Below are 14,938 nucleotides of genomic sequence, written 5' to 3'. Positions count from 1 at the left end.
GTTTGCGAATCGTAACAAATCACGCTCAGAACTTACGAAAGCCTCCGGACCACGACATGGACGGTCGTTTTTTCTAATCGGAGCCGAATTCTCAAACGGAGTCGATACCCCGACGCAACGGGTCCTCGATTTTCCGCTACATTGTAATCGCCCGGCCAGAAAACCTTTCGGAAATGAACTCGATCGCTTAAGCGATGAGATTTCCATAGCACGAGGAATCGGGAAAACCATTATTGAATTTACTTCGGGAGAAAAGAAACATAAGATAGTTCTGCCTCGGTCGCCGCAGACTCAAGCCTCCTGCGTTTGAGGTCACGCGCTCATCACTCCGCGCTCCAGAAAAGCGCGCCCACCGCACGTAGTCAGTCTTGTCAACCGACTCGTCTCCGAGCGGTCGGCGCTTTATCACGCGCGCGGCGATCATCGTCGACCGAAGCATGTTATGACACCCAGTCCCGACTGTCCGAACTGGGTTTCGGGAGAACCTTCATTGTCAGAAACTCATCATTCCGTCGAGGCTTGTTCCCGCTCCGCGTATCGAGCGGTTGACGCATTCGTGGGCGCTCCGGAAAATCGGCAATGACTGAGGGGGCCGATCTCCAGCGGAGAATTATGCTAGAGGATCTCATTCATCGAGCGATCTGTGACAGAACAGGAGATGTAAATTCGGCTGAAGTCTTGACGTTCGGATCGGTTGTCCCATATTCGGCTGTCGTTTCCTAATTGCCTTAGGTGGCAAGGAACCGCGACGAGATCAATGATCGTCGCAACAAGCAGAGCGTCCCATTTTGAGAGATCAAAGTGCCTCTCGTACCGTTGAGCAGGTCGGTCAGAAGTTCGTACGGAGACCCGAAGATACAGTCAGTGCGTTGGAATGACCGACCACAGTGAAGCGTGTCCGGATCCGATTGTTTGCGCATCCAGTCTGGAACCTGAAGACAGGAGGAGCATGACGTATAAGAAGCAGTGGCATGCATAACACATTCAAATCCGCGACACAGATATGACGCAACCCGAGACGACGAAACAAAAGCTCCTTGGATGCTTGACTCGCTGCATCCAGAATCGCACAGAAAAACTACAAAAACTAGACCGCATACCAGGTAGCTTAAATTGTTTTGCTCACGTCCGTGTACTTTCAACGAGACAGTACCGCGTATAACCTTCCAGGCTGCGCACTCTACGCATGATATCTACCCCGAAAACACCAAACCACGTATGCAAGAAGCGGTCGGGGATTTTCTCATAATTCGTCCGCACCGCAGAGAAAAGCACTTCTGGAAGGTCATCTGAAGTCTGCGGGCCCTAACGCTTAACTAACAGTTGTAAAAATAGTTGAGACCATAGGATCACAGCGAGTCGCCGCTCAAATTTTGTTTATCTTCTGATATAAATGAAAAGACCACCGTTAAACGGCGCGGACAAAAGCTGACCCGATGTGCTTGACCCCGGAGATGAGGACGGCTCGTCAGAATCGGCCTGACAGAAGCGTGTTGTCAGCAAGTCTAAGATCCACATAATGGCGCAGCCGATCATGGTGAGACTCGACGCGAGAATTCAGTCGAGCTCAGAACAACGAGTCATTCGACGGGAAGGAGCATCCGCAAAGTTTGTCAATAATTTAGTTCGGGCTCACGCGACACATTGAAAGCCTGACCGACTCACGAGACTCTCGGAGTGAATCGTAATGTCGAATACTCCGTGAAATTCACAGATTGGCCTTTGCGAGAAAAAAAGGGATATCGCCCGAGACTCGGGATACTGTCGGATACCGCCACACCATCGATATCTCCTAAATGCCGGTGAACCTGACGAGTCGGTGAATACACCCGTGGCACCTCTCGCATAGGCTGTAAATTCTGTATTTAGCCGAAGACTGAATCTATTAACTTTATGTTATATTGACAAGAGGATATAATAATTCGCACAAGACAGACACTCGGGAGGATCCGTGGCGGACACGGCGATCCCAAGGAACCGGGCAGGGAGGCGGCGGGTACCCGAATCGTCGTCAGAGACTGCGGACGATTCGGAAATACGAGCCATTCTTCTAGCGCAATCGATGGAGTCAAGGCTCCGAGTCTCCATGGAGCTGTGATATTATTCTGTACCGTTCCAAGCTGGGAATACTCCCTAACTAGAGAGCTTTATCGTCGATAGGTGGGCCTGCAGCACGGTGATGACACGACAAAATGAACTCCCATCTCTGACGCCAGGCCGCATGCAGATGGCTCTGGTTCCGTTATGGGACATGTGCAACCATGACACCCTGAGAGTGAGTTGCTCAGCTTTTCTTCGGCACTGTAGCTTTCAATTTACCCTCTATCTCTCACATTGTCTCCGCCGTGTCTCAGAACTTCCAGAGGAATCGTGAGAGTGTGCGGCCCCTGAAGGTGTCTGAAAACTTTCAATTTCAGAGCGGGACAGATTACGATGTGGCATCTCAACAACTCGTATCGTTCGCGACCCGCGAATATAAGAAAAACGAGCAGGTGAACATATTCTACGGTAACCGCGCCAACGCCCAATTCATGCTCCACAACGGCTTCGTTCCCGACGAGAACCAATGGGACTCTCTCGCAATCAAGATTGGTCTGTCAAAAGCCGACAAACTGTTCGAGATGAAACGGAGACTGTGCGAGCAAATGAAGATTCCGACGTGAGTCCGCGGACAGAGAAATACACTCGCGAATGTTCCCGCTATCGCAGTCGAAATGCAGAGCTTGCGTTGAACTTGGGGTTCTGCTGATTCCAGGAGCGATGTTTTCGAGTTAAAGAAAGCACCCGACGGAGACGGAGTTCTGGTGCCCAAAGTCCTCCTCCATCTGGTGCACATTCTGCAGTGGAAGGCGCCGTCGGACGGGACCACGAGCGGCACCGATGTCGGGGCAGACCCTTCTGATGCCACTGACCCTGTCAGAACTAAGAAAGCGAAGACGTTCCTACATGTGCGGTGTCAGCTTCTGATGAAAGCACTACCAAGATCTGTCGAGGTGAATGTCGTCGTGATTCCTCCGGTCATCATTACTATATTCAGCTTCGCCCGCCGACTTGATAGCCCCCTTCGTAAACCTACAAAAACTCGTGCACTTATCAAGCTTCCCACTATTCCAGGAACTAACCGAGATTCTCAACGATCCGACGACGAGTCTTGAATCGAAGCTCGCGATCCGCTACCGACTCTCCGAACAACGGATGTTGACCAATGCTTGCAACAAAATTTTATTCACGGTCTAGGGAGATACGTTATTCTGAGAAATTTCCGCTGGTAATTTTTCTTTATTCATTTCGTCTGGCGATCGTTTTCCGATGGCGTCCGCTCTCAGTTATTTCATGAGATTAAGGATATTCCTCTCCCACAACTGCCGCTGGTTACGGTTTGGGTATTCGAAGCTCCAGAACATGAATCCGGGTCTTTATCAGAACTTACAGAAAGAGTTCCGTAGGTGCTGATACATAAGAAAAGAGCGAGAATTCGTATGCGGTGCAGGCGGAAGTCAAATCGAGTGTTTATCGGAGTCGGAGGAGGCAAGACTGGAGTGTCGAGCTGAGAAATGATTCCTCCATCCGGAAAATTTGAATAAACCAGTGAGTTGGTGTCGCTCGAGTTTTCTAATTCATTGAGACATTTGGTGCAATCGATCTGTGGTATTCATGTTCGCTTCGGCGACCCGTGATACAGCACTGAGTGAGCGCTGGTTACTCTTCGGGGGCCTCAACTCATATTATCGTTAGCTACCCTGTTCGTTTGGAGTGGAGTGCTCGGAGCTTCCGTGCTGGGACGTTTTCTTCGTGCCCTTTCAAGATTGCAGGAATCGACGGAGGAGAGATAGCCGTCGCTCTCTCATGCATTCTCCTCGGATTGCGTGATTGAACTCAGCGTTGCTGTCGACCGCTTCGTGCTCAGCGTTTGATCACACAATCGGTGGCGTCCACCGGCTGGGAAAATCGACCGAGTAGTTTCTCCTTCCAAGGTCCGAAGCTGAGTTGACTCTGAAAGGGTCACGAATCCCAGCTCCAGAAAAGTTGATGGAGGATTCGAGAACTCGTGTCGCGATACTCATTAGGTGCTCACTCGGAGATCAGAGAGGAATCGGAATTCCTGACCGACGACCGTTCCTCGAACAGAAATTATTTCCCGATGGAGTCTCCGATATTTCTCCTGTCGTTCGAGCCGAAAATGCTTACTCAACCCCCAATACGGTCAATTCCAATGCTGTGATGAGCATCAGGAGGGAAAGAACTGGTCGATCATTATTCGAACTGTAATGATTGAATGGAGAATTCCTGGGCTTGCGCGTCATCTTGGGGTCTAACAATCAATGTCGCAATCGATGTTCCTCCGACGTCTGGAGTGAGCGAATACATCCACGGTACAAGCAGACTGATTGAGCAGAGGCTATGCGTTAGGCCGCTAATGATTTTCCATAACGGGAAATGACTGCGCCTTGGTGAATTAAATCGTTCGAGAGTCGTCGAGAACCCCCCTAGTCTCGCTCATGAGTCGCGCGACCAGTCGAACCGACCGCGTACAGTTGCAGAGCGTGGCTCCTTGCCAAAGAAGTCATCGATACGGATATGGGAGACGGAGAAAAGAATCGAGACTCAGTGCAGAGAACAGATTTCGTCGAACACGGGCTGTAAACCGAGGACGAGGGTCCGAGAATTTCGGGTCCGAGGCTTCACTCCTCTAGAGAACGTCATCGCGAACCCGGCGCATCCGGAGCCGGGATCTGCGGCTCCGGCGATACTGTGCCAGCTGTTGATCCACGTAAGTTTGGTAGCAGGAAGCGCTAGAAAACTCTCACTCCGCGGTCTCTTCCGAACACATCCACGAATATTCTGCTCTCAGCTCGGCAGACGTCAGGTAGGGCAGCGCGCTCTTTGAATCCTAATAGAGTTCTAATTGAGCTTCTCTCATTAGGACCCTCTTCGAAGAACGGTATTTCTGTTAAGAATCCGGCGTGACCATATGGTACCGACAGTGAGGGAATCGATTACCGAAAGTTACGAAGGGGCGAATCTGAGGAGCGAAGATTTCGATCGCTCTGAAGAACCGGTGCTGCACATTCCTTCGAGAAGTGACAGCCAGCGCTCTGTGTATGCTGGTGCTACTTGTTGCTGCGACTGAAATTCCGGAGAAACACTCCTTGTTCTTCAACTCTTTGCCCACGGACTAATCCGAGGTCTAGAGGATGCTCAAGAGGTCGAAATAATTTTGCTCCGGTCCTTTGTTGTATCTGTCTCGAGTTTGTTGTGTCTTTTGAGTAGGTTTAGTCAACAGATAGGGGCAGTGTCGAATTTCGAGCGGGGCCCTCATCCGTTCGAGCTTCTTGAGCCCCAAAATTATTGTTAGAAGAATGCCTACATGGGTAGAATCCCTTACGTCCTCAAGGAGCCGTGAGAATCTTGACCGGGAGACTAAAGTCGGGATATTGTCGCCTAGTCACTAGACGTACACGTTGATCAAATTCAAGATTGTGGTGGCTTGGAACTACGTTCTCCGAAAGCGCGGGATTTGCTGAATAATCCCCCTCGTAGGTTCGCGTTTTGATGGTGCGAGGCTGTGGCCCATCGATCATGATTCATTGATAAGCGATCCCCGCCGCAGGATTTGTGCAATTGATTGAAATTAGGTGTCGAAGCTTCGCGGTCACTCTCACTGTGATCACTCGACTCGAGGTCTTAACTCGATCGTTCTCCCCCAGATACGGACTGGTGCGGGATGAAGCACCTCGGTGCGCTCCAGGTGGCTGTTTTCTGCCTGGTTGTCACATTCCAGAACATAGTTTGCCCGCCCGTCGATCCCAACAATCAGGATCCGGGACCTCCACACGAAGTCAACAATGAAACAGATCCCGCATTTGTAAGCGAACTACCGTCTTTTGAATAACCTTTTTTGACGAGATTGGACTCGAACATCTGGAAGGCCATCTCTTCAATCGGGGCAAATCGTTTCAGAACCTCGAGTATGGTCGATATCTTGCCGAAGTGGTCAAAGTTTTGGAATCTGATCGCGACTTCGCGAAGAAGCTCGAGAACGCTTCACGAGACGAAATCACGGTAAGGAGCAAGCTCCGCTAGTATTACGGAAGGTCTCTCTGGCCGTTCCTATGATATGATTCCAATAAACACCCAAAGAGTACACGTCGCTCAGATAGCCGCTTCGATGGCGATAATTCCATACCTTCATGATTCCGACCGGGAGCCATCCGCCCACGAATCCTCCGTGAACTTAGAAGTGATCCCGGAGCCTCATATCTTCGATGATCATTTCAGAGCGGCCACGTCGCGAAGCACCTCGACTTGGTTGACCACAAGATTCGCACGAAGCTCGATGAACTGAAGCGGATCGAAATCGACAGGCTCCGAAAACTGACTCAGAAAAAAAATGAGCTCGAACATGGTGAGTTCCTCCTCCTTATCAGGGAAGGGGAGAGGGTCGTTCGCGAGACCTCGGAGGTGGGGGCTCGCTCAGGCCGATCTCAGCTGGAAAGGAAACGCGGGAAACGAAGGGCTCTTCAAGCAGGGAGCTCTGCATGGAGGTGTCCTTTGCGATTCATATGATCCTCAGTCATTGAGGGAAATGCTAACAGTCTGCTAACAATCTTCTCCTTGTGCGGCTCATAACTTGATACCGGATCAATCCCGTACATGTTCTCAGGAGTATACCGTGATGGTCGGTTTTGGAAATCGGTGAAAGGAGAAGGTAAAGTTGTGCCGCTTACCGCTGACGACTCGCTTGCGTTCCCGTTTGCCATGAGGGAACAGCCTGCTTGGTTCATATTCAAAGCCTGACTCGTCGTTCCTCTAAGCCCGAAAGCATCGTGCGTTTGCCGAAGTTCCGAGATTTGAAATCGGAAGGTTTCCCCTACGATTTCCGTGATAATCGGTCAAGGGGTCCCCGACGTTCCACCCCAGGTTGAGCTTTGAAAAATTTTCGCATGTAATTGACGAGAGCTCTCAGCATGTGGGGGGCTTCGTGATGATGGACAGGTCCAATGTTCCCCGGAATTTCATGAACCTTCGTCGGGAGACTCTTTTCGGAGGACCGAGGAAGGTTTTGCAGCCCCTCCGAGAATTCCATGACCGGAGTGAAAAATGGAGCGATGTTCCCAAATCGACGACGTGGAGGGAGTATCGATCCCGCAAAACTCGATGAATTTCTCGGCCCTCTCGGAGGAGCTTCTTCTCCCGAATTGTTCCGAAAGGTCCCGTGTGCCGAAAGTTTGCACCCACGGAACTCGTAGTCATAAATCTCGAAATCAGCCGTTCGTTTCTCGGGTCAGCGCACGAATCCAATAAATCTTCTTGGCCAATTCCAGGTATCGACAGGACTCACGTCATAAACGATCACGTCGACAAGGACAACCATCACACCTTTGAAATCGATGATCTGAAGAAGCTCATACAGGCGGTGAGTTTCGAACATCTGTCCGAACCCATCCAGCGAGAGTGTTCCCCGCGTAGATGCCTAATAGAAGCCCATACTGATTTTGAAGGCCACTCGTGACCTCGAGAAGCTCCATGAGGCTCAGAAGGAGGAATTCAAGAACTACGAGATGGAGAAGGAGTTTGAGTTTCAACAAGGCATCAAGAACATGACCGAGGATCAGAAGAAAGACGAACTCAAGAAACATGAAGAAGAGAAGCATCGGAAACATCCCTCAGCTCACCACCCGGGCAGCAAGGTCAGCGCATCTCCGGCGGCTACCAAGAAGATAATTGAGAGTGTGATACAAATTGGGCCCACTATATTTGGGCTATCACGCGCGGACTCCTAAGACGAACGATCGCCATATGCAACCCTCAATTTCCCACCCGCAGGCTCAACTCGAGCAAGTCTGGGAAGAGGAAGACCATATGGAGAAACAAGATTTCGATCCAAAAACTTTCTTCGCCATGCACGATCTCAATGGGGACGGAGTACTTGATGAACAGGAGATCGAGGCTATTCTGCAGCTAGAAGCAAAAAAGATGTACATGTCCGATCCTCAACATCCGGGAGACCCCAGAGTAAGTTGATGCGCCGGATCATTCGTTTTCGGTGCGAGCACTAGAAACTCTTCAGGGAGATTCGTGACCTGTATTAGGATTTCCCTCAAAACCCCAGTGATCTTCGGGGACTTCATCGTCAATCAAATGGCAAATCCTCCGTGTTCCCCCAATTGAATTTATTTCATTCCAGATGAAGGTGGTAAGTAGGGCGTAGGCTGTCGCTCAACGAATACCCTCAACCGAGATCCGATGCTTTCGTCGGCTGATTTTTCCGAGATCCGACATTGTTCCGTTAAGTTCTCATAATCCTCTGAATCCATCCTTCCTGCTCCACTCTCTGACATGTCTATCCCTTCGATTCCTCTGCTGATCGAACTCGACGACCGTTGCTCATAACAGAGAATGCGGATGCATCCCGAATTATCATCGGGATGAGATTTTCGTATGAAGTATGGATTCCATGCGGGATCTCTGTCGTCCTGTTGCTCGCTTGCTTCCCTTTCGTTTCCGACTTCTCCGTGATGACTGTGCACGCTCCGACGGACTGTGGAATTTGTCTTTCCAGGAAATGGAGGAAGAGCTGAACAGGATGCGAGAGCACGTCTTCAAGGAGGTCGACAAGGACAAGGATGGGCTCATCTCGAAGAAAGAGTTCCTCGAGATGACAGAGGTCGATTCTTTTGACCGCGATGAGGGCTGGAAGGGTCTCGATGATGAGCAGGTGTACACCCAGGAAGAGCTCCAGCGCTTCATGCAGATGCGAGAGCACGAAATGCAGATGCAAATGGTGAGTCCTCTTTTCTTCGCGAAAGTTCTTGGTGCACTCATATCTTCCATCCGTGAACGGCTACCCAGAAAGCTGCAAGAAAGTGGTCTCATGATTGTTGAGAATGATGATTTCATATTATCTCCTCGAACAGGCTCAGGGCTACTATCCGGGCGCTCCTCCCAACCTTCAGTACCATCCGGGATACGCGCCACAAGGACCTCATCCAGGCTATCAGGGCGGCCACCAGGGCGCTTACCCACCTCAAGGCTATCCGCAGCAGGGAGGTCATCCGCAACAAGGCTATCCGCAGCAAGGAGGTCATCCGCAACAAGGCTATCCGCAGCAAGGAGGTCATCCGCAACAAGGCTACCCTCAGGGAGCTCATCCCCAGCAGGGATACCCTCAGGGAGCTCATCCCCAGCAGGGATACCCTCAGGGAGCTCATCCCCAGCAGGGATACCCTCAGGGAGCTAATCCCCCACAGGGGTACCCCCAACAAGGCTATCAAGCGCAAGGATACCAGGCCTACCCTAATGCTCCACCTCCCCCCGTGAATAATCAGCAGCCGCCCCAAATCAACCCGCAGATCCCAGCGAACGCTCAGCTGGCCCATCACCAACAACAGCAAGTGCACCAACAGCTGCCGGCTCCGAAAGTTGTTGCCGGACAACCCGCCGCCCCGCCTCAGCAGCAACAATACAAACAGCCTCCGACTCAGCAACAACAGCCCCGATACCAACAAGCCCAACAACCTTCCCAAGGTCAACAAGTACAACAGCCTGCGCAAGCTCAGGCGAAGGCTCCGGTAACTCAAGGCAACAATGCCCCCGTAGTCCAACAGCCGAGCCAACAAGCCCGTCAGTGACGCGGAGACGGACGATCAAAAAGGCGCACAGAACCGAAGGCGTAGAGAAGACTCCAGGTCTTCAGAGCTGATTTTTCGAGGCAGTCTCTTTTACCCGTTTCCCCTCGTCGACGCTTCTCTTAGCTCTTCCTGGAGACGTCTTCTCTCTCTTGGAAAAACCCGGGAAAGGAGAATAGACGCTCCTTTGAGAGCTTCGATGCAATCGAAGCTGAAATAGACAACTTGATCAATTCTCGATTTTGAGTGAGCCGACCGCGATGGTATCGATCAGCGTGAACAGAATTCATTCATTCCTTGAAGCTCCGGGGTTAATTTGTCTGTTGGAGATCCTAGCGAGAAGATTAATTATTATTGATGATTAACGCAGCGAATGAGGCATTTATTCACATCGCGTTTGAGATTCACTGCGAAAAAAGTTTTGACTGGGACTGGATTCACAGCCCCCGTGGATAACTGGACTTGGTGGCTTACGTCTGCTTAATCGCTCTTACCTCAGCTCAAGTCAACTGGTGATCGATTCCGAAGATGCGATGTGAAGAGTGTAGCCCTCGTGCTGTGTTGCCAATGTTTGATGGTGGTTGATGTGATATGCCCAGCTTGAACATGACTCCGAAAACCAATAAACAGAACCGGATTCTCAATTCGAAGACGATGGCGAGTCCTGGAGAGGAGCAGACCGAATAAAAATCCCCGTGTAAATAATGGTCCCTCGCTGTTCTTTTTCCGGAAAACTCTGACTAAGAGCGCAATCTACATGAATAAATACTCCAGGAGTCTATGTCGATTCCGAACGTTCTCGGAAGCGATGCAATCGCCTCGTTCTCGGAGTCGCATCGGAAGTCTGTCTATCCGCTTGATATATTCGGAACGATGACAAGAGACTCCTGTGCATTCAGGGTAAGAATGTATAACTTTATTAGCTCATTAGAATTATCCACAAGACTCGAGGAATAGCGGAGGCTCTCGCGTCGACCGAGAAATGACGCTTCACTCCCTTTAGCGTCGAATATCATTGTAGGTGGTCCGTTCGTATCGATGGGGCTTCACTTGCTCAGGACCTTGTCGAGCCAATCCACGACATTATTGGGGTCGACTTCTTCGTCATCATCGTAGTCCTCATCACAGTACTCGTCGGGTTCACCTTCTTTTTTCACCGCTAAGGCGGCCATCACCTGTGAGAAGAAAGCTTCTGAAATCTTTGCATTACATGACGAGATCATTCTCGAAAGAAAATCTGATCTGGAAATTGATTGCGGCGAGCCATGGCTCGTACCTGTTGCAAGTCGTCGTAGGCCGGGTCCGGTTTGATTTCGGCGTTGACAATGCTCTTCAACTTCTCTTCGAAAGCTCTCAGTCGCTGCGCTGCGCCGTGTTCGAACTCCGCGATCTGTTTCGGAAGCAGGAGATCTTTGGGCAGCGAAAGTCTTTCATGCAGCGGTACGCTTTCCAAAACTTCCGCGAGTCGATCCAGGTCGATTCCGGGGTCTGTGGGCTCTGTGTCTTCAGTCTTGTAGGCTTGAGCATCGTTCGACGCCAGTAGCAAGGTCTCGAGATCTTTGGCTTTGCTCGGACCCTCTTCACCGAGGTCCTGCATTTTGGTTTTCTTCGGTTGCGACGCGTTCGCCACGATGAATGGTTCTGTCAAGCCGGATATGAGCACAAATTCTTCGGCAGAAAACTTTCCCTCGGCCCCTCCCTCTGACGGCCTCTGTCTCCGGGGAGCTGCGGGCTCTCTTTCACTCGACACACTCTGTACGACTCGGAACTATTCGTGATCCTTCTGACACGCAGTACGAAGAGCTCCTGAGGTTCAGAAATGGTTCTGGGAAGCTCACCGCTCTGAGGAGTCTCCACCGAAAATGTACTATCCCGAAAGAAGACACTGAGTGGCACCGCAGGAACGTTATTCTTATTAGATTCTCCTCGGGAGCGCGCCACGGGAAGCGACGTGATACGTGATATCACCGAATACCAATCGGATTTTAATCAGATCGCAGACCAGCTCTACCCCAAAGTCTGATGTCGATGATAGCGATGATCTCTGCTGAAAAGGAGCGAAGAACCCAAACGAAGCCTTCTACGGATTTGCGTTGGGCTCGATTTCCACGATTAAGGGGGGACGGGCTGCGCTCCTCGATGGGAAGTGCGGGGCGTCATGCGATCGATCTGGAGGGATGATGTTTTCTTCCTTTGGGATTATGCTACCCTCCTACCTAACTCCGATCCCATCCAGATAGACTGGCGATACTTCATCCTTCAATATTTCGCTCCTGGAGCCCAATATCCGTTTTATCTGGGGTCATGAGAATCTCGAGAAGCCTTGTGGGATAGAGATTTCCCTTGAGCGACCCCTGCGTCATGAATAGCTTGAATTCTCTCACCCGACGACTTGATATTTCTTTCTCTTGACAGGGGGCTGCATCTCACACTTGTACCATCCTGACATCGGAATGCTTCAGGAGGCGACCATATTCTGCTGTCGCTTCGCTCACGATTCGTCCGATCAAGGCTTCTGAAGGCATATCACGTGAAGGTCTTGGGACGCTCCCAGGAGATCCACCGGTACTGGATTCGGAAAATTGAGACCATCTTCGGGTCATCAAATAGAACGACGCATCCAGATCGATCACATGACGCCCCGCACTTCCCATCAAGGAGCGCAGCCCGTTCCCCTTTAATCTCAAACTCCCTTGGACAAGCGAGACGTCGATCCTCCGTGTACTCTATGCCCTATCATCCGACCCGACAAAAAACTTCGCGGTGATCAACCTTCTTGAATTCTCCCATATAGGCGCCTTGAAGTTTCTTCTCTCTCCCCCAGCTGCAGCAGCGCGAAAACACAACAACAAGAGCATATGATGATCCTCTGGAGAGAGGGAGCGTACCGCTGTTGAGCTAACGATACCGTCGCGGTTGTTATAAACGCCGGAGCCGCTGCTGCTCCCCCTGCGACACTCATTCATGAGATTTCCGAGTTCTGTCGAGACTCGATGGGATGGAGGATGGCTCCTCGTTCGGATAGACGTCTCTGGCTCGAGCGGAGATAATATGATCTGAGGTCCACAGTGATCACTTCCTCCCGAATGGCTCGATTGCACGCGCAAACCCAAATCGGATCGTGGGCTATTTTTCTAACTCTGTGTGTCGGGAGGGCCATCCGGAACCGGAAGCTCCATGTGATCATAGCCTGTTCGCTCCTCGTTCTTCTATGGACGGAGGCACGTCACCGTGTATTGATTGACGGTCCTCATACGCTGTGCGTAGCAGTGTTTTCGGCGCCGACAGAGGCTTCAGCTGCTTGTCGACAGACCGCGCGCGAAACTTGGCTGTCGTTGGATGACGGGGTGCGACACTATTTCTTCATCGGCGACCAAAATCTTCCCCCTCAAGTCTCCGAAGCGCTCTCGAACGAGAACAGAAACGGTTAGTATGCCAAAGAGTTCAGGTCCGCACCCATAGGAATTCACTCGGGACGGATGATCAGACCTAGAATCTCCGACGGGATCAATTTCTATAGCAGGTGATGTAGTACTCTTGCCCTTCGTGGACTCCTATAGGAACCTCACGTTGAAACTCCTGCACAGTATCAAGTACCTGGTTGAAAAATGTGATTGCAAATATATTCTGAAGGTGAGTGTCGCCGTCGTGGACGTTCGAATGGGCGGAGCGAAAATAATTTCGATGACTGACCAAGCGATGGGTATGGAAGCGATGGTTGTAACGTGGGAAATGGAAAATGCAGAGCATCTTCTGATTCCAGGCCGACGACGACACTTTCGCACGAGTCGATCTCATAGTTTCAGAGTTGGAAGTCGTCAAAGTCGAACAGCGCTTGTATTGGGGATACTTCACCGGAAGAGCCCCCATATTCCGTCGGGGAACGTGAGTTGACCGAGGGAGTCCATTCGAGGAACAATATCGTTCATCTATGTATTGTGGAATCAGGCACAAGCTGATCATTATTTTCCCGGATTCGGATTTCAGGTGGGCGGAAACGGATTGGTTCCTTTGTGATAGATATTTACCGTACGCCCGAGGGGGTGGCTACATTTTCTCGCATCGAGTGGCCAAATACATCGCTGACAACTCTCCGATCCTCCAACGGTGAGTGCCGAGAAGGGAAAGCATGCTGACTATCGAGGGAATATCCGACGTTCATTACTCTGCCTTGGCATGACATTGCTGCCACATTCTCCGTCAGATATCGAAGCGAAGACGTCTCCTTTGGTGTCTGGACCGCGGGACTCCAACTGCATCGAGTACACGATCCTCGATTCGATACAGAATACACATCTAGGTAAGTGCATTAGGAGGAGGGCTATTTGATTCCGCACATATCCTGGAATACGGAGCGGGTAAGCTCAACCAAGCCGTGAAAGGGCGAGATCCATCTTGCAAGGAACCGTTTTTCTTCAGGGGATGCCTGAACTCGTATCTGGTCACACACAAGCAGAGTTCAAGTCAGATGTATGAGAAGATGAAGAACATCCGGACCAAGGGACGACTCTGTCCAAAGGGCGAGGAAGGCGAGACTCGGGAATCTTACTCTTACAATTGGACCGTTCTTCCGTCTCAATGTTGCAAACCTACTTAAGCTCTCCTCGGGCCACGAAGCTCCGACCTTTGATCACGAATGTCCCTGCGCGGAATCCAAACGAGCTCAATGCGGATTTTGTGGATCGGGCCTTGAGCTCCAGATCTCATCGAGTGGAGCATACATTGAGTGGAAACGAAGAGGGGTCAAAATTTCCAATAAAGTGCCTGCAGAACGAGAGCGACGTTAGACTTCTCATGGGAGCAGGGTATACAAGGAACACAGTTCCGTACGGAAATCGGATCTCATCAGTTCCTTGTGGAATGATCTTGCATGGAATGGATCTCCTGTGTGATATTTGACCTTTTCCACGGAATATTCGAAGAGGTTCATCGCAGTTAACCGAGGAATCATGCCGATCCTCGAGCATGCTCGCAAAAGCTCCATTTTAGTTAGACTAAACACAGAAATATTCGCGAGGATTTATCACGACTCGATAGGAGATATACTGACTGAGGGTATTACCTCGGGATTCGCGAAGAAACTGGAATTCCCTGCAGGTCACAGTTGCTCCTGGTCGGGAATTCTCATATACGTTCTTGGAGCCTACGACCGCACACCTCTCCGATCTCAACTCATCCGGGCCGTCGAATTCGATCGATCAGAGGCCGACGTTCAGAGGACAAGAACCTCTAAATCTGTTAGATCCCCCCTCTCTCACAGCCTCGATATCGGCCCTTCAGCATCGCTCCAGTCGTCGAGCCCCAGTCGT

At 50.8% G+C, this 14,938-nt stretch overlaps 4 protein-coding genes across 4 annotated transcripts in view; 3 read left to right on the top strand and 1 right to left on the bottom strand.

Annotated features, from left to right (window-relative positions):
• Positions 1–3,757, top strand: part of Setd3 (SET domain containing 3) — a 28,002-nt gene extending 24,245 nt beyond the window's left edge. Inside the window, exons 6-9 of the mRNA XM_003745647.2 lie at positions 2,161–2,275; positions 2,418–2,659; positions 2,756–2,993; positions 3,115–3,757. Of these exons, the coding sequence (XP_003745695.2) occupies positions 2,161–2,275; positions 2,418–2,659; positions 2,756–2,993; positions 3,115–3,237 (718 nt within the window). The 3' untranslated portion in view covers positions 3,238–3,757. The remainder of the gene's footprint in view (positions 1–2,160; positions 2,276–2,417; positions 2,660–2,755; positions 2,994–3,114) is intronic.
• A 1,968-nt stretch (positions 3,758–5,725) lies between these two features.
• On the top strand, positions 5,726–10,302 carry NUCB1 (Nucleobindin 1). Its single transcript, XM_029112106.1, has 9 exons — positions 5,726–5,866; positions 5,962–6,063; positions 6,280–6,406; positions 6,665–6,709; positions 7,326–7,417; positions 7,503–7,691; positions 7,828–8,016; positions 8,564–8,785; positions 8,919–10,302. The coding sequence occupies exons 1-9, from the start codon at positions 5,726–5,728 to the stop codon at positions 9,630–9,632; spliced, it is 1,821 nt and encodes a 606-aa protein (XP_028967939.1). The 3' UTR covers positions 9,633–10,302.
• A 287-nt stretch (positions 10,303–10,589) lies between these two features.
• LOC100900558 (uncharacterized) lies at positions 10,590–11,662 on the bottom strand. The gene is made up of 2 exons (XM_003745497.2): positions 10,906–11,662; positions 10,590–10,804 (listed from the first exon to the last, which is right to left on the bottom strand). Exons 1-2 carry the CDS (start codon positions 11,224–11,226, stop codon positions 10,676–10,678), a joined length of 450 nt encoding a protein of 149 aa, XP_003745545.1. The 5' UTR covers positions 11,227–11,662; the 3' UTR covers positions 10,590–10,675.
• An 855-nt stretch (positions 11,663–12,517) lies between these two features.
• Positions 12,518–14,351, top strand: LOC100898474 (beta-1,3-galactosyltransferase 6). The gene is made up of 6 exons (XM_003745644.2): positions 12,518–13,055; positions 13,150–13,262; positions 13,393–13,514; positions 13,617–13,736; positions 13,834–13,929; positions 14,049–14,351. The coding sequence occupies exons 1-6, from the start codon at positions 12,716–12,718 to the stop codon at positions 14,224–14,226; spliced, it is 969 nt and encodes a 322-aa protein (XP_003745692.1). The 5' UTR covers positions 12,518–12,715; the 3' UTR covers positions 14,227–14,351.
• The last annotated feature ends 587 nt before the right edge of the window (positions 14,352–14,938 follow it).

Source organism: Galendromus occidentalis, unplaced genomic scaffold (assembly GCF_000255335.2).
Source record: "Galendromus occidentalis unplaced genomic scaffold, Mocc_1.1 scf7180000077484, whole genome shotgun sequence".
Taxonomy (NCBI): Eukaryota; Metazoa; Arthropoda; class Arachnida; order Mesostigmata; family Phytoseiidae; genus Galendromus; species Galendromus occidentalis.
The sequence above is the reverse complement of the archived record's forward strand: the minus strand, read 5'-3'. Positions and strand labels throughout refer to the sequence as shown.